The sequence below is a fragment of the Vanessa cardui genome, chromosome 1, assembly GCF_905220365.1.
Source record: "Vanessa cardui chromosome 1, ilVanCard2.1, whole genome shotgun sequence".
NCBI lineage: Eukaryota > Metazoa > Arthropoda > Insecta > Lepidoptera > Nymphalidae > Vanessa > Vanessa cardui.
Window position 1 is genome coordinate 5338025 of NC_061123.1, and position 16828 is coordinate 5354852.

Here is a 16828-nt window from a genome sequence, read left to right on the forward strand (position 1 = left end):
AAACTAAACGAAATAAATTATTATAAATTTTATTGAAAAATATGTATCGATCAAATATTTTTTTTTATACCAGGAAGTACAGTAAAAAATGTGTACAATTCGAAGAAGCGGCAACACTCAAGAACTATTTTGCCAACTTCTGGGAAATGTATATTATACCAACTAAAGGAAAATGAAACAGCGCGGCATAGTTTGAGTAACATATTTCTTTTGTTTCATCATCGTCATCATCTCTTTTTTTGCTCGAGCCGTCGTTTATTTTTATTAGTTTCAGTTTGACAGCGGTCGGAAGTTAACCTTGCTCTTGGTTGCGCGGTTTAAGGTTATACACGAATAAAGCCGGTGTTCCGCTATTTTATATAAAGTTAATTCAATTATTTATTTTCTACATTCTATATACTATTATTATTATTAAAGGTATGTAATTATCATGTTTCTTCATTTTTTAAACTAAATTAAAGTATTATATTTGAATTTTAACATATTACAAATTCATTGGTTTCATGATTAATAAATTAAGAAATAAATAATAAAATAATTGCAAATAAAGGTACCGATTATTTTATATGTGAAAATTGTGATAATTTAAAACGTGCAATTTTTTAATAAGTAAAACAGTTACTTGTATCTATTTTTAAGAGCCGGTTTATATCACATATTGGAGCTACAGAAGTAAGCCTTCAAGGTTATTCTAATTTGCTGGCGAAGATTGGATGTTATTGCCAATTTATTCTCTGAGTAGTGAATTTATAACGCGTTACGGTTGATTTTTGATGAAGAGTCTTTAGAACGAAAAAAAGCTCATCTTTCATTTTTAACGTTTGGTTTTTTTTTGTAGATGGGCGACCAAGGATTTTTGAAGCAAAAGCCTGGTTTTTCCACGATTGCGATTCACGAGGGTCAAGATCCCGAGAAGTGGAAATCGGCCGCAGTAGTCCCACCTATTGTCACATCGACTACATTTAAACAACCGGCACCAGCTGAACACACAGTAAGATAATTTTTTTTTTTTTTTTTTACCTTAAACAAGTACAGTTAATAAATACATATTTGTTATAGATATAATAAAAATGTAAAATTAAAAAAAAGAATGAAATCAAATTAGTAATGGTATTGCAGGGCTTTGAATATGGCAGATCTGGTAATCCAACTAGAAATACTCTTGAAGAATGCTTAGCTGCTCTGGATGATGCAAAGTATGGCTTAACCTTTGCCTCTGGTCTTGGAACAACAACAAGTGTAATTTCTCTTTTAAAGAATGGGGACCATTTGTTGTCTAGTGATGATTTATATGGTGGAACCAATAGACTATTTAGGTGAGTAAATTATATATTTTATAAAACTGTGTTTAAAATTTATGCAACTTATCTTTATATAATTTATAAATTATATAAAGATAAGTTGCTTAAAAATCAAATGAGCGCCAATGAAAATAATAAAAAACTTGTTCATTTTGACGTAAAGAGCTAATATGAAATTATATAGCATTATGTTATCTCAGATAGTATCAATGACTAATGCCGTATAAAAAATATAATTCAATATTACAAAATATTTTGAAATATATTATTTATGAAATATGTTTACTGATTTCAAATATATTTATATATCTGGTTGCGTAGAAATCAAAGCATTGCTATATAGTGTTAATTAAGGAAAAATAGACATATATAGTCATGTATGGTCTACCAGATTGATAAGTACTGAATATTGAGAAACCCATTGTAATTATTTATTTTGTAATTACACATACAGTCAGATTTATCATGTACCTGCTTTGGTTTGACTGTTTTTCAAGTCATTAATGATGTATTTCACAATTATATTGTCTTTGTATTTGCCTTTGTGTCTTATAAATAAAATATATAGACTTCTGTTTTATTTATTATAATAGCAACGTGACGTAATACGTTTAACGAAAGTTTTAACGAAAAGTAATGTATTCTCTACCAATATTATACATGCATCACCTGGAAATTAAAAATCCCATACAGTTGTCGAAAGAGGGTTGGAAGTTTGCATGGGGAATTAATCAATGTTTGTATGAGAATAAAAGTGTGCTATAAAGTTTTATAATTTCATATAGGCAAAGCTATGGGTTCGTTTAGTTATAAAATGAACAATTCAAAATTCTTAATCGTTAGCCAACATTTAGTCGTTACTTAGAGCTTTGGAAATGAAAATATTGCAAAGCGATCAAAGAATAATTATAAATATTTTGGGCGGCAAATTCTTCGAATATAACACGTAAAACTAAAAACTATATAAATTAAAATGGAAAGCGAATATGATAAAAAACAATCTTACAATCGAAACATTAGGACAGGAGGATAGGATGCCTTATTTAAAGGAAGTCGTAAGTCATAACTTATGTAGCTTCCATATTTAATTTTGAGATGTAATGTAGATTGTACACGTGGCAGTTATCTGAAGGTCGCGGGTCAAATTCGGACAAACACCACGGAATCTTTTCATATGCTAATTTTGTGTTTGCGATTCGTACGAGGTTAAAATAATATATAACAATATTGGGAATAATATTTAGCAATGCTCTTGTTTTTTCATAAAACAAATTAAATTAAAAAAAAACTGACATTGAATCGATTCCAAACCGATAGTAGCTTTCGTTTAATTTAATTTAGAGCCTTCTACGAAAATGATTAATTCAACGAAATAAATTGATAAGAATAATGGTAACGTTATACGTACGTAACAAAGGAAAATGTGAAATGGATTGGAATTTCTGAAATATTAACAAATAAGGAAAGAAAAAATGCAATTCAATTTTCTTTCTTTGTGTATCTTTTTTCTTTTTATAACTTATGACGAGCCATAGTGTTTAGCCAAAAATTTAAATAATAAAAAAAAGAAAAAAATCTTGGATGATACAGAAATTCGATATATTATTTTGAAGCTAAATTATAAATAAAATTAAAATAATATTAAATATATATTCGTTTTGCTTACGAATTGTCTATAAGTCAACGTAAATTATACGTTCAGACGAAGTAATCACGATTATTTAATGAAATTATATTATTTAAACATATAATGTCGTGTGTTTACTTGCCTTCTGATGTATTCATTAAAAATAATAATAAGAAGTATTCAAAGAACAGCTTATAATTTTTTTTATACTGTATTCACGAAAGTATTCCTTTTTTAAATTTGATATCTTTTTTTTTTGTTCACATCAAATCAAATTGTAAGTGGTATGTAAACTATACGTTTATTATATAAGTATGTGATAGTAACTCTGTCTGAAATTTGTTAAAATTAAGGTTGAACTCGAAAAAAGGATATAAGCTCCTTACTGTTTTATGCCTATCATCCGACTACCAACCGCTTAAACGCGAGCGACCACAAACAGTTGTAAAATAATCAGTTAACTTGCAAAATAATAAATATTTATATTTTTTAAAAATATTTCAGAAAAGTAGCTGATAGATTCGGTATCGAAACAACATTCGTCGATTTTACTAATCTGGAAGTGCTAGAAAAATCTTTAAAAAAAAATACAAAGGTGAGTCACATTTTCTCCTTAGTATATAATAATCAACATGACAAAGCATTATTTAGATACCATAGACACAATGCAGATAATAATACCTTATGGTAATATTAGTTACCGGCCTCTTCGCTTGGAGAGATCATTTATGAACGATATTTTTAATGCTCAAACACAAAAGGACAAATGAAAGATTAGGAATAAAATTGCAATGCGATCTTATCACTGAAGTGCTTTAACACAACACTATTAAAAGATCACAATCATATGATATAGAAAAAATGCAAAACTATAAATATAAAAATAACATAAACATTACAATTCATACAATATTTAAAGCAATACATAATGATTATATTTATGAAGGAAAGACAATCAACTTCTGTGTCACAGAATCAATAATCAATAGCAATTGATCATAACGAACATCCATACACACAAACTCTCGATTTATGCTTAAGCTCTAAAGATAGCACGAAGTACATACATACTTAAACATATAACATACTCTTATCGCTATTAAGTAATCCATTTAATAAAAAACATCGTTTATCATGTAATGTTATTAGTATACGAGAGATAACTTCGCTTATGATGTATTAAGAGCAATTGAGATAAAAACAATTTTTGATAATATCGATTGCAAATAATTGATAAGAAATGTTTAAGTTACAACGTGAAGAACTCAAGAGCGCGATTGTTTGCTCATTAATGTTATCACATGACTTGTCTGTTTTTTTTTATTTATAATTATTTTGTTTACATAAACATCCAACTATTTACTTGTAAAATGAATCGTAATTTTATTTTAAATTTTTAAACATTTTCTTATCTGATATATATTTTTTTAAACAAAATATTTAAACGCTTATATCTTTGAGTTGTTATGTACAAGTAATAAATGGATATCACGTGGCTTATTGTTGTAATATACAATGTATTATCATTGATAATTCCTATTAGATTTCAAAATTATAATCTAACATTCTACGAAATGTAGTCATAATCAATAATTAAATTCTCTTGTTCGCTAATTTTCAATCACTAGGTCTTCGATCGTGCAGTAAAAAAGGTAAACGATAAAATGGTAGCAGACTAGTATAAAAATTATTGATTATAATTATTTTTTCATTATACATACAGTACGACACAACTTAGATGTAGCATCAGCAAAATTCGTAAAACCGATCACATCCGAATTGAGTACGCCATCCCAAATTATCAATATTTATTTCTATGTGAATATGATCTTTACACAAACGTAATAACTTGTAACATCGTATGAACTAATATATTCGTCAATTCGACACGCCGATTTTCATGCACTTGTTTTCTTGGGTTGAACCGACGCGGGAATCTATGGCGACGAATAGCGTCGAATGGCGCGATAGGGAGCTATTTCTATTGGTTGTGTAAATCGGCAGTAATCGGTTTTATTTTCATTCCATTGCATTTTCCGATGCTACATTTAATTTGTGTTGTACTATACCTATGTAAGTTTTAGTCTTGTATTACTCTACTTTGGAAAATTACTGAAGTTGAAACTATTATTGATTAAATAATAGATAGATGTTATGAGTGCTTAGAGTACTCATTCGTTGATTTTCATACAAATACATTTATAAGTACATACAATACATGATATGAGAATTATATGGATTAACTTTCATAAGAGCAACTACTGTTACCTTACCGGGTCTGTTTTGATAGACGTATACAAACCCACACATAAGTTAAGTTTTTTATTTTCAATAACCTTTTCATTTTTTGTGCAGTGGTAGTTTGAGATACCAGACTTGTTTTGAGCTGACAATCTTACAATCAAATGTTTGTTTTGGAACAAAATACTTTTGATCGTAATCGTCTATTACGGATGGTTGAATATGTTAAATATGTTGAACCTGGTAACCTATTCTTCATATTAACATTCGAATAGGTCTCGTTCAAAAAATATTCCTTTTAAATATAGTTCAATGCACATCAAATTAAACAATGTTAGTATTTATATATAGCACGTATATGTAAATTATTTGTTTAAGTTTTTAAAATAATGAAAATAAAATAAGAATATTTTTTGTAGCGTTCGCAAAAAAAATGGCCGTGAAGGAAAACATTGTTTAGAAATCTCCCTGTGTCTAACTTCATCGAAATTCTACCACATGTTTAACCCGCATTTTAACAGCGTGGTTTAATATGTTCCAAACCCTCTCCTTAATGGGTGAGATGGCCTTAGCTCAGCAGTGGGAAATTTACAAGCTGTTACGTTACTTTTTTTATTTATTCGTAGATGGTTTGGATCGAAACTCCCACGAATCCACTCCTCAAAGTGGCCGACATTGCGGCGATAGTGAAGATAGCGAAGGCTTACGACGAGAACATAATCACGGTGGTGGACAACACGTTCCTGACGCCGTACTTGCAGCGGCCTCTTCAGCACGGAGCGGACATCGTCGTGTACTCGCTCACCAAGTACATGAACGGGCACTCTGACGTCATCATGGGAAGCGCCGTGCTCAATGACAGCGATCTCGAGAAGAGGCTGAGGTTCCTACAGAACGGTATGTCAATTGTTTTAAATTATCGATTTATCGATTTTTTTTTTATGGAATAGGTTGGCGGACGAGCATATGGGCCACCTGATGGTAAGTGGTCGCCATCACCTATAGACAATGACGATTTAAGAAATATTGACTATTCCTTACATCGTCAATGTGCTACAAACCTTGGGAACTAAGATGCTATGTCCCTTGTGCCTGTAGTTACTGGCTCACTCACCCTTCAGACCGGAACACAACAATACTGAGTACTGTTATTTGGCGGTAGAATAACTGATGAGTGGGTGGTACCCACCCAGACGGGCTTGCACAAAGCCCTACCATCAAGTAAGTAAGAGTATCAACATATTATTGTTTTCACAGAGAAAGGGTAGCATATTTATTTAGCTTGTATATGTATACACACTTCTAATCCATTTATGGTCATAAATTTTCACCTGATGTCTGTAATTTTATAGGCAATTTTTAATTGGCTTGTAGTAAGAATCGCGGTAGATGATAACATTGTCATGTAATTATAAGAATCTTGAAGGGCGATTATACTTCTTATCACGTATATTATAAACATAATCTATATATTCAAACTTTCATACAAAGTATACATTAACCGTATGTAAATGCTGAGCAAAAGTCTTCTATCTTTTCAAGGAGCTCATTCTCTACGGCTCTAATTTTATACCGTGTCAAATTGATGTCTTGTTAAATAATAATCTTATAAACACTACCTCTTCGTATTAAAGAGTTTAAATTTTATTAAAGTGTTGAAAATAGCACATACGACGATAACGTGAAAAGAAAAGTGTATCGAATTTAAAAACTCTTAGGTAGGAAATGATATCCGTATAAAATAATTCACGTGTATCAGCGTGGTTTACGATACAAGCAATCCATTATTAAACTTTATTTTTGAGCATTGATTAATATAATAATAATTAAATATAGTATACGTATTTAAATGTTTCTAGTCTCTAAGGGGTTTAATATGGGGGTTGACACTTCTTATATAGGTTGGTATCTATACTCAATAAATCTGTCTGATCGCTTTGTTACGCAAACATATTATGTATTTAAATGTTTCTAGTCTCTAAGGGGTTTAATATGGGGGTTGACACTTCTTATATAGGTTGGTATCTATACTCAATAAATCTGTCTGATCGCTTTGTTACGCAAACACGACTAAATTACTGAATCGAATATGGTCATATTTGGTATGAGGCTAATTTGAACCTCTAACTCCATCCAAGGATTCCTTTTTTATTCTGGACACCTGACCATCCCCTCAAACGCGATAAGCCGTTAAGACAAATAGTTCTCTATGTACACGATATGTCTCTTCGATTTTCAACGGTTGTGTACTTTGATTACTAATTTATAGCTATAATTTTTATATAGACGAAAAATATAAGAGTTATACATAATTATTTTGAGTGTCTGGACACGTGCGTGTATATATATACTGTTACAATGGAAATAGGAAAAAAAGATAAACAATCTTTAGATTTTCGTATTTCATGCGATTTTTTAATAAATCAGATACATTGTGCACTACTAAGCGTTTATGATTAATTGATTCATCTTTTGTTTATAATACATGACTATAACACTTATTTAGTTATTTATATTTTTATATTACTTACAAAATTACGATAACAGTTTCGTTGACGTTTAAAATGTAATTTTTTCGATCCATGCGAGCGCTCGACCAATGAAATGGCGTTATTCTATTAAATGTTGTTTATTTGGCTTCTATCCTGTTATGTTTGAAATAGAGTAACGTAAGAGCAAATGAAGACTGATAGAATCGTCTTACTCAATGTGGACGACCTCCTTGGTCGAGTGGTGTGTACACCGGTTTACATGGGTACGCCACTCTGAGGTCCCGGGTTCGATTGCTGGCCGAGTCGATGTAGATTACCATTAGTTTTCAACCGACTTCCAAAAGGAGGAGGTTATCAATTCGTCTGTATTTTTTTTTTTATTTTTTTTTTTTTTTTTTTATGTTTGTTACCTCATAACTTTTCACTGGGTGGACCGATTTTGATAATTTTTTTTTGTTTGAAAGGTAGTGCTTCCCGTGGGGTCCCATTTTTTTTATTTTTTTTTCCGATGATGGTATCCATGTGAAAACGACATAAGTCTTAAATTTGTATTATGCATATGCGCGACAAATAGGTGAATAACTGAAAATCACGTTAACCAATTTTGATAATTCTTTTTTTATTATAAAATATATACTTTAAGGGTAATTTGGTGAAAGTTTGGTAAGGTTCTGAGCACAGGATCCATGACAAAGTAACGGAACGGAAGGGAACGGAACAATTCTGAGGAGCACGTTAGCGATACTCGGTCGAATATTTTATTTATAGGTTATTTGGATATTTGAGTCACCTTCCGTAATGTGGTTATGTTTATGTAATTATCATAGTCGAATATTATAATCAACTAGCTACCCACCCCGGCTTCGCACGGGTGCAATACTGATACTAAATATACTACAGAATTTGTTTATATACGACATCACGTCGCAAACTTCTAAAATTATCAGTGTTTCTTTAGTATATTGTTCATGTTTTATATACACAAACCTTCCCCTTGAATCACACTATCTTTTAAAAAAAACCGCATCGAAATCCGTTGCGTAGATTTAAAGATATAGGGACAGAGAAAGCGACTTTGTTTTATATTATGTAGTGATGGAACTCCTATACGGCTCGCAGTTAGGGTGCGATATGGGGCAGAATTTCTTACTATCTTTAATCAAATTTTGTGTATGTGATGTGATGTCATATGATGTACGAAATACAGTTGGTCTTTTTCAAAGTTTTTTTGCTGAGTTCGATTACAGTTCTTTCGAGGGATCCTTGTAGTTTACGCCGCGTGACGTATTAAATCCGTATTTTCGAAAGTCTATTTTTGCTTTATTCGCAAGTTTCCTTTGAAATTGTCCTCGAAGTAGTTTCTGACTCATATAAACGGAACGCTTAATCTATCCATATTAAAAAAAATTAGTTAGTCAACATCAGCTTCACTTAAAATCAAAAAATAAATAAAATTTTAACAAAAAGAAAAACCGACTTCAAACAAAACACTATTTTAAAACAAATGAATATGCACGAAAAAGTAATAAAAATAATTGCGTATTCAACATATTTTTTAGAGTCTTCCTAAGTTAAATGAAATGAAAAATATTAGACTACTTAAAAGTCGATTAACGATTATATCATGTAGTTATAATTATTGTTATATTTGGAGTCGGTGTCAGCCACGGTGCCAGTCTGGGTGTTTGTGGTACCGTCGTTACTTCTGATTTCCATAACACAAGTGCTTCGGCTACTTACATTGGGATCGGAGTAATGTATGTGATGTTGTCTCATATTAAAAATTTATATGATGTAGTTGATTACAGTGTGTGGGCGATCATTTTCTGTAAACGAGAGACACTGTAGTTTGTACACTTCAAGGTGACGTTGACATTAAGAGTAATTAGTGCGCACTCGCACCAGGTCGTTTGCTTTGTAGGCGCTCGTCCAAGTTTCTTGCTATCGTCTCTTCGTAGTCTTTTTAAATTAATACAAATGTTTATTATATTTGTTGCACTATCATTTAAGTTAACCGGCTTAAAGCCGGCCAGAATTGATTTGAATAAGTGGATCTACTGTCAGCCTTACACGAAACTTTGAAAAACCAACATACCTTTATTTACTTTTATAATTATAACTAGTTCTAACCCTTATTGACAGATCTCTAGAAAAAGTTAAAAAATGTACCTTTAACTTCGTTAAAAGCATTAATGGCATTTTTTATTCATGATTTTCACAAATTTCAAGTTTCACGTTTATATCTAAAATTCTATTTTTGTATTTCACAAAAAGAATGGCCTGAAAAAAATTACGAAAATGGTTTTAAATATTTGTCCGCTAAATAGTTCAGTGTCCTCTGTTATCATTTATTATTTGTTTTGATGAATGTTGCAACTCAAAACACGACCTACGGAGAAATGTTGTCAAAGGTTACAGCCAACTTGAAATGATTAAACCAATTGCACCTCCTGCGGTTCTACTACACAGACTGTTGAGTTGTACTACACAGAGAGTTGAGTATAGTACGACATAACTTAGATGTCGCATCGGCAAAATTCGTAAAACCGATCACATCCGAATTGAGTACGCTATCCCAAATTATCAATATTTATTTCTCAGGCGAATATGATCTTTGCACAAACGTAATAACTTGTAATATCATATGACCTAATATATTCGTCAATTTGACGCGTCGGTTTACATTCACTTGCTTTCTCTGACGCGTAAATCTATAGCGACGAATAGCGTCGAATAGCGCGACAGGGAGCTATTTCTATTGGTTGTGTAAATCGGCAGTAATCGGTTTTATTTTTATTCCATTGCATTTTCCGATTCTACGTCTAATTTGTGTCGTACTATACGTTATCTGGCTAATAAGCAGCTAACTTCATTGTATACAAAAACTGGGACCCGGATAGTCCAGTTCCATATTTGAAAGTCTGTAGTGTAAGTAAAATTATGACGCGTAACACTTAACAAGCATATAAAATGTTTAGTAAGGGAACAACGTTCATATATGCATGACTTGATAATATTATTTATATTGTAGTCATTAAAATGCAATTTAAAGCTGCATTCAAATCAAGTAAAGGTTAAAAACAGAAGTTAATGTTCAATTATTTTTTATAAAATAGCATGTTATTTTTAAATAGAATAAGCTATATTGACGCAGACTTTTTTGTACAAATATATGCTCAAATAGATAATATGTTATGAATTTTGGATCGAATATCGCTTAGATGTATGTAAAAAATTCGGAGATTAATTAAAGCAAAGACTTAGTAAAGCGTATTCCACCAACGAGTGGAGTAAATAAAATTATTTTTATTCAAGTAAACTTCACAATGAAGCGTTTTTCAACTGTCGATAATTAAATACTAAAGACAAACGAACAACTTCGACCTTAAATTACCCCTTTATCATTGGTCGAAATCTAAAATAAAGAATCTAAAAAAAGACTGTTAATTTGTTATCAGCAATAAAAATGATATGTATGCAATGATGTTGTAGTAAACAGATATGTTATTAACGCGCAAAAAGTGAAGACTAGAAAACCTCCTAATTGGGACGTTTGCCTTTAGTCGTTTTACGTAGTAATACGTTATAATACATCATAATTATGTAGTAACACGTTTTGTGTAATTAAAACATCTAGTTATCCTTTTTTCTGTTGTTTAGTATGGATATAACATATCTGTTTATTAGAACATCATTGTATGTATGTATTTAAGTGAAATTGTGTTGTATTGTGAATGAATAGGTGTACAGTAATCAAAAACTATTTGTACCGTAAAATAATCAGCAGAGTGGAGCTAATAGAAAATCTATTGAAAATGTAAATCTGAGTTCGTTTTATCTTTATAGTTTTTCTGACATAAGCGTATCATATTAATTATTCAGAGATTTATCGACTGTTGTACCTATATAAGTATAAAGAAACTTAACAAAATAATGTCTTAGTATTTCCCTTTTGATATTTAATACCACCAAATTATCAATTAACCATATGCACTGTATAAGGTTTCGACTTAAATTAGTAATTTAAAACTGTTGACCGCAGAATCCTTACTAGTTAAGAATGGGGGTCAAAATACCCACTAAACGCGGTCAGCCGGTCGTCAGGTTACGTAGCTGAATACATACTTTTCAGTTATGGCAATAAAACATTATAATGTCGATTTAGGTAACCATTTACTATGACAAAATGGCGCCATAAATGTAACTTACGATCACTATTGTTATCAAATGTTTGTATTGTTTAAGAACCACAGGAAAGTAATATATAAATCTTTAACCCCATATTTAAATAAATTACTATTTATTATAAAAGTACACTTATTAGGTAAAATGTTTATTGGTAAAAATAGATTTTAGTAAGGAATATATTGTAATGAATGATTAGGATATGTATTTTAGTATGCTAAGTAAAAATTAATTAAGAGAGACGCTCTCTCTTTATCTATATTAATAATATTATAAATGTGAACGTGTGACAGATGTCTGTCTGTCTGTGCTCCTGTCTCGCTCTTTCACGACCAAACCGCTGATCTGAATTTGATGAAATTTGGTATAAAGCAAATTTGAACTCCAAGAAAGAATATAGGCTACTTTTTTGCCTGACACATGACAAGCAACACTTTAAATCCTGAGCAAAACCGCGGGCGACTACTTGTTTATAATAAATAAATTTAGTATTAGATTTGATGCTCGATAGTTCCAAACGCATATACGTTTTCAAAGTATTGTGGTTGTGGGGCGTTTCGAAGTATTGGTTTTTATATGACATCAACATTTTACCTGAAATCTTCTCTCATTTCACATTTACTTGGTGGTAGGGCTTTGTGCAAGCCCGTCTGGGTAGGTACCACCCACTCATCAGTTATTCTACCGCCAAATAACAGTACTCAGTATTGTTGTGTTCCGGTCTGAAGGGTGAGTGAGCCAGTGTAACTACAGGCACAAAAGACATAACATCTTAGTTCCCAAGGTTGGTAGCACATTGACGATGTAAATAATAGCTAATATTTCTTACAGCGTCATTGTCTATGGGTGATGGTGACCACTTACCATCAGGTGGCCCATATGCTCGTCCGCCAACCTATACCATAAAACAAAAAAAAACATAATTTAAATACCGAACAAGTGATCTACGTAATCTATACTAACATATCGACCTTGTTTTTACTCAATCACAGTATAATGATGCCATATATTGTGATAACTGGACATATTACATCAGTTAAAATGAGTAATATATAAAATATAACAGTCATATTTCTTGTCATACATTGCGTATGTAATTACATTTTACGAGTAAAACCTACAACGTCACGTGCATACGTCATGCTATCAGCGCTGGTGCGGTTGTTTTATGTAAACTGCAAATCAACGTGACGAGATACAATATGTGTAGGCAAACTATCGGTTATATTTTGCACATTAACTAAGTGACGTCATAGACTTGCCCATTTTTGCACAATATTTTATTAATTATTTATTTGGCGGTAGGGCCTTGAGCTGGCATATCTATCCATTTTGGTAACACCGGCTTTTTATGTATTGTACTGAAAAGAAGAAGTAATGATTTTGGTTTGTTCCTATTTTTAGGTTGTGTAAACCAGTGTAAAAAAAACATGAAACATAACATCTCAGTTCCAAAGTGCCGCATTAGTTATGTAAAGGTCCTTACATCAGGTGGTCCATTACATGCCATATTACTGAATTATTTTCTTGCAAAAAACGTGCAACTCATTTAACATGTTTATGTTTAGGTTTAAAAAAACGGATGTGTACCTACACATCTGTTTTTTTAAACCATAATTTCAAAGCTGATTTCTCCGTTTTCATGCTTCGAACCTTAAACACAAAGCAGATCGAACCCAGTTTACTTTTTATGGTCTTTATGAAAATATCACATCGGCATTTTACATTATTAATATTAGGACCTATTATAACCTAACTTATGGAGATAAATAAATTTTGGGATGAAAGTGTGAATGAAAGTTCGTCATTTTATAAGCTCGTAAGATCGCTCGAGCTCAAGGAACTCGTAGATTATAACGAAAAGATCGTTACAGTTTGTCCGAAGGGAAATTTCAATAACTAAAAATATAATTATTATCTATTATTAATATTAAATGTTTTTTTGATATACTAAAATTTATAAGATCCAATATTCATAATATTGTGTATTATATGTTCACACAGTGCTTGCATAATGGAAGTATGCTTATAAATTTTTTAACAATAATTTTATGTTTTCACAGCTATGGGTATAGTTCCTTCGCCTATGGATTGCTACTTAGTTAATAGAAGTTTGAAAACTCTGGCCCTTCGAATGGAGCAGCATAAGAAGTCATCGCTTATTATTGCAAATTGGCTGCTCAAACACCCACGGATCACCGAAGTTATGCATCCAGGTTTGTCGAAGTTATAAAATTAAGGAAAGCCTTCTTCTGAGCAATAAACAACGCTCTTTCAAAAGTTGGATCTTATCCTGTACCCCCAGGGAATAAACTTTAATAACTACCTTCTATTAAGTAAATTCGTACTTTATTGTATCAAAACAATGTAATACTTACCACTTTATATGAGTCATAATTCTAAAAACTCATTTAATAAATGTGTAATTGTTACAAATTTTTTAGTAAATGTTAAATGTCATCGTAAATACACGTTTTTGTTTTTTAGGTCTACCCTCTCATCCTCAACATGACATAGCAAGAAAACAAATGACTGGTCATTCTGGTGTATTCAGCTTCAAGCATACCGGAGGACTGAAGGAATCGAAAAAGTTCCTGAGCTCCCTCAAAGTGTTCACACTGGCAGAAAGTTTGGGAGGATACGAGAGTCTCGCGGAACTACCGTAAGTTTGATATATTTAATTTATCATAAACAAGCAAATAGTAAGTGAGGTGTCACGTTATACATAGACAGAGTCTTGAGGGAACCATACTTAACACCGACCCTAAGCATCGGGTATATAATATTAAACTAACCTAATCTGCTAAGTATATCTACGTTATTAGCGATGCGGAGTTAATGATTACTATTTATAAAGGTCTTGCTATCAGATTCATCATTCAATGCCATATCTGCAGGCCCGTCTATGTGTAATAAGCAGCCTTAATTACAAATTTAGTGTAAATAAAATATTTTCATCTGTGGACATTTTAGACAAAAATTAATAATCAAAGATTAATTATAAGCTTATAGTTGAAAAATAATAATACTTTTGTAAAATTTTGTTTGATGTTTTGACATTTTTATTTTTTAATTATAGCGCAATGAGCACCCTAGGAAATTAAATGATCACATGCAACGCGTTAATAGATATAAACCATGATATAATATTTCCTTATTATTAACAAGAATTATAAAACCTATCAATTAACCGTATTTCAGTTCTCTGATGACACACGCTTCGGTGCCCGAAGAACAAAGAGCAGAACTGGGCATCACGGATGCACTGATCAGGATATCCGTCGGCTTGGAAGAAACTGATGATCTAATCGCTGACTTGGAACAAGCATTTAAACTAGCCTTTGAATAAAATATTTCTATTATTTCGAATAGAATTTTAAAGAATCACAATTTCGAATTCTCATCGAATATTTTTAATTGATTTAATGCATTTTCTCGTTTTACATATCCACGTATAGCCAAATCCGGTCGAAATAAAGAAAAGAGAAAAATTTGATTTGCATTTTGCTACTAACACTCCTATATTATGGTCTACAAAACAGTTCTTGTTTAATATAACTTAATTAGTTTCAAAACGATACTTCGCGATTCCGGTTATATTAAAAATACAATTTCAGAACAAACCATACCAAGCAAATGGTATCATGTCAATATAGTCAAAAGTTGTTGATTTGTTTTTAACTACAAGATTACATAAGTATTAAAATCGTAAAATCTAACTTTACCTACTTCTACGATTGCCATGAAACTTATGTATATACAACATTTAAAATCCTATGTGCAAAGAACGCTTTAGTTACAAGTTAAAATTATTGTTTTACACCTATGATAACAAACCTAAATAAATGAGACCTTGTCCACCGTTGTTAGCACAATTAACACTTAATACCAGAATATTCCAACAAAATGGATTGTATTTATTTATACTAATAGATTCGCATTTATTCGACTACAACTATTTCTCCATGTAACATTTTGTATTTAACAAAGTAAGTTGCAGGACCATTTTATATATTATTTTATATCCAACGCATTGCAATGGTTAATAACCTATTAAATTGGATTTCCTACAATCTCAATATATATTTATTTTTTTTGTACATAAATTACTATTTTATTGATCTTGATTCACGTTTATTTGTTACTTGTTTTTGTATAAAATGTATTTAAAATTAAAATTTGTAAATTTATTTCAATTAATTAGTAAAATCGAATATATTATTTATATTTTATATGTGATCACTACTTTATTTTATGTTTGTATAGTTTTTAAATTTGTTAACACAAATTATACTGCCACAACTCCAAGACACGTGTTTATTGATTGAATCTTTGCCTTGTACTCTATTCCTCGCCATTATTGGAAGGTAGAATTCATAGTTTCAGATTTAAAAAAAAAAACTTATTGGTGTCCTCCATTAATAGGCTATTCGACTTTTTAAAATCCATTTTATATTATTTAGTAGACGTTAAGGAACCCAGAAAAAGTTCTGTTTTTTGTTTGTTTGTCGGTGACGTCACTTTCCTGTATTTTAATCTGTGGTACGTATAGTAGAAAACCAAAGTTTACAAGAAAGTGACCTTCGTCATAAGCCGGCCGATCAGGAGCGTTTTGTGTCACGTGATAAACGTTTGAAAAAATGCATTTTTATTTATTGATTTTTGAATAAATTAAGTATTATTTTCAAGTTTCGTTAGTAAATACCATTTTAATCTCATAATATACACTGATTACAATAATTCACAATTTATTTTTCGCATTGTCAAATAGCCTATTGTGTGAAGCGATGTTGCTCATCTTTCGCCCCCTCTCCTAAATGGGACTGAGAAATGAAATGTGAGAGTTATCGAAATGGCGACTTCAAATTTTAAAAGTTAATTGCTTTGTAGCATGGGAGTTAATAAAGTTTTACTTAAGCCCTTTATTTAAGAGTATGACTTTTTTTTATTAGTTATACTTATTTAGCGGAATACTAAAAACG

At 31.1% G+C, this 16828-nt stretch overlaps 1 protein-coding gene across 1 annotated transcript; it reads left to right on the forward strand.

The window, feature by feature from the left end:
• Window positions 1-160: 160 nt before the first annotated feature.
• Window positions 161-15511, forward strand: LOC124534668 (cystathionine gamma-lyase). Its single transcript, XM_047110648.1, has 8 exons — window positions 161-417; window positions 839-991; window positions 1120-1316; window positions 3433-3523; window positions 5796-6066; window positions 13910-14062; window positions 14334-14508; window positions 15048-15511. Exons 2-8 carry the CDS (start codon window positions 839-841, stop codon window positions 15193-15195), a joined length of 1188 nt encoding a protein of 395 aa, XP_046966604.1. The 5' UTR covers window positions 161-417; the 3' UTR covers window positions 15196-15511.
• Window positions 15512-16828: the final 1317 nt, after the last annotated feature.

What these genes read in the sequence shown, in the direction of transcription:
- LOC124534668 (XM_047110648.1), top strand. Translation starts at nt 839, where the DNA reads ATGGGCGACCAAGGATTTTTGAAGCAAAAGCCTGGTTTTTCCACGATT. An exon ending in CTTTAAAAAAAAATACAAAG is followed by an intron (nt 3,524 to 5,795) that starts GTGAGTCACATT and finishes ATTTATTCGTAG; the next exon opens with ATGGTTTGGATCGAAACTCC. An exon ending in GAGAGTCTCGCGGAACTACC is followed by an intron (nt 14,509 to 15,047) that starts GTAAGTTTGATA and finishes ACCGTATTTCAG; the next exon opens with TTCTCTGATGACACACGCTT.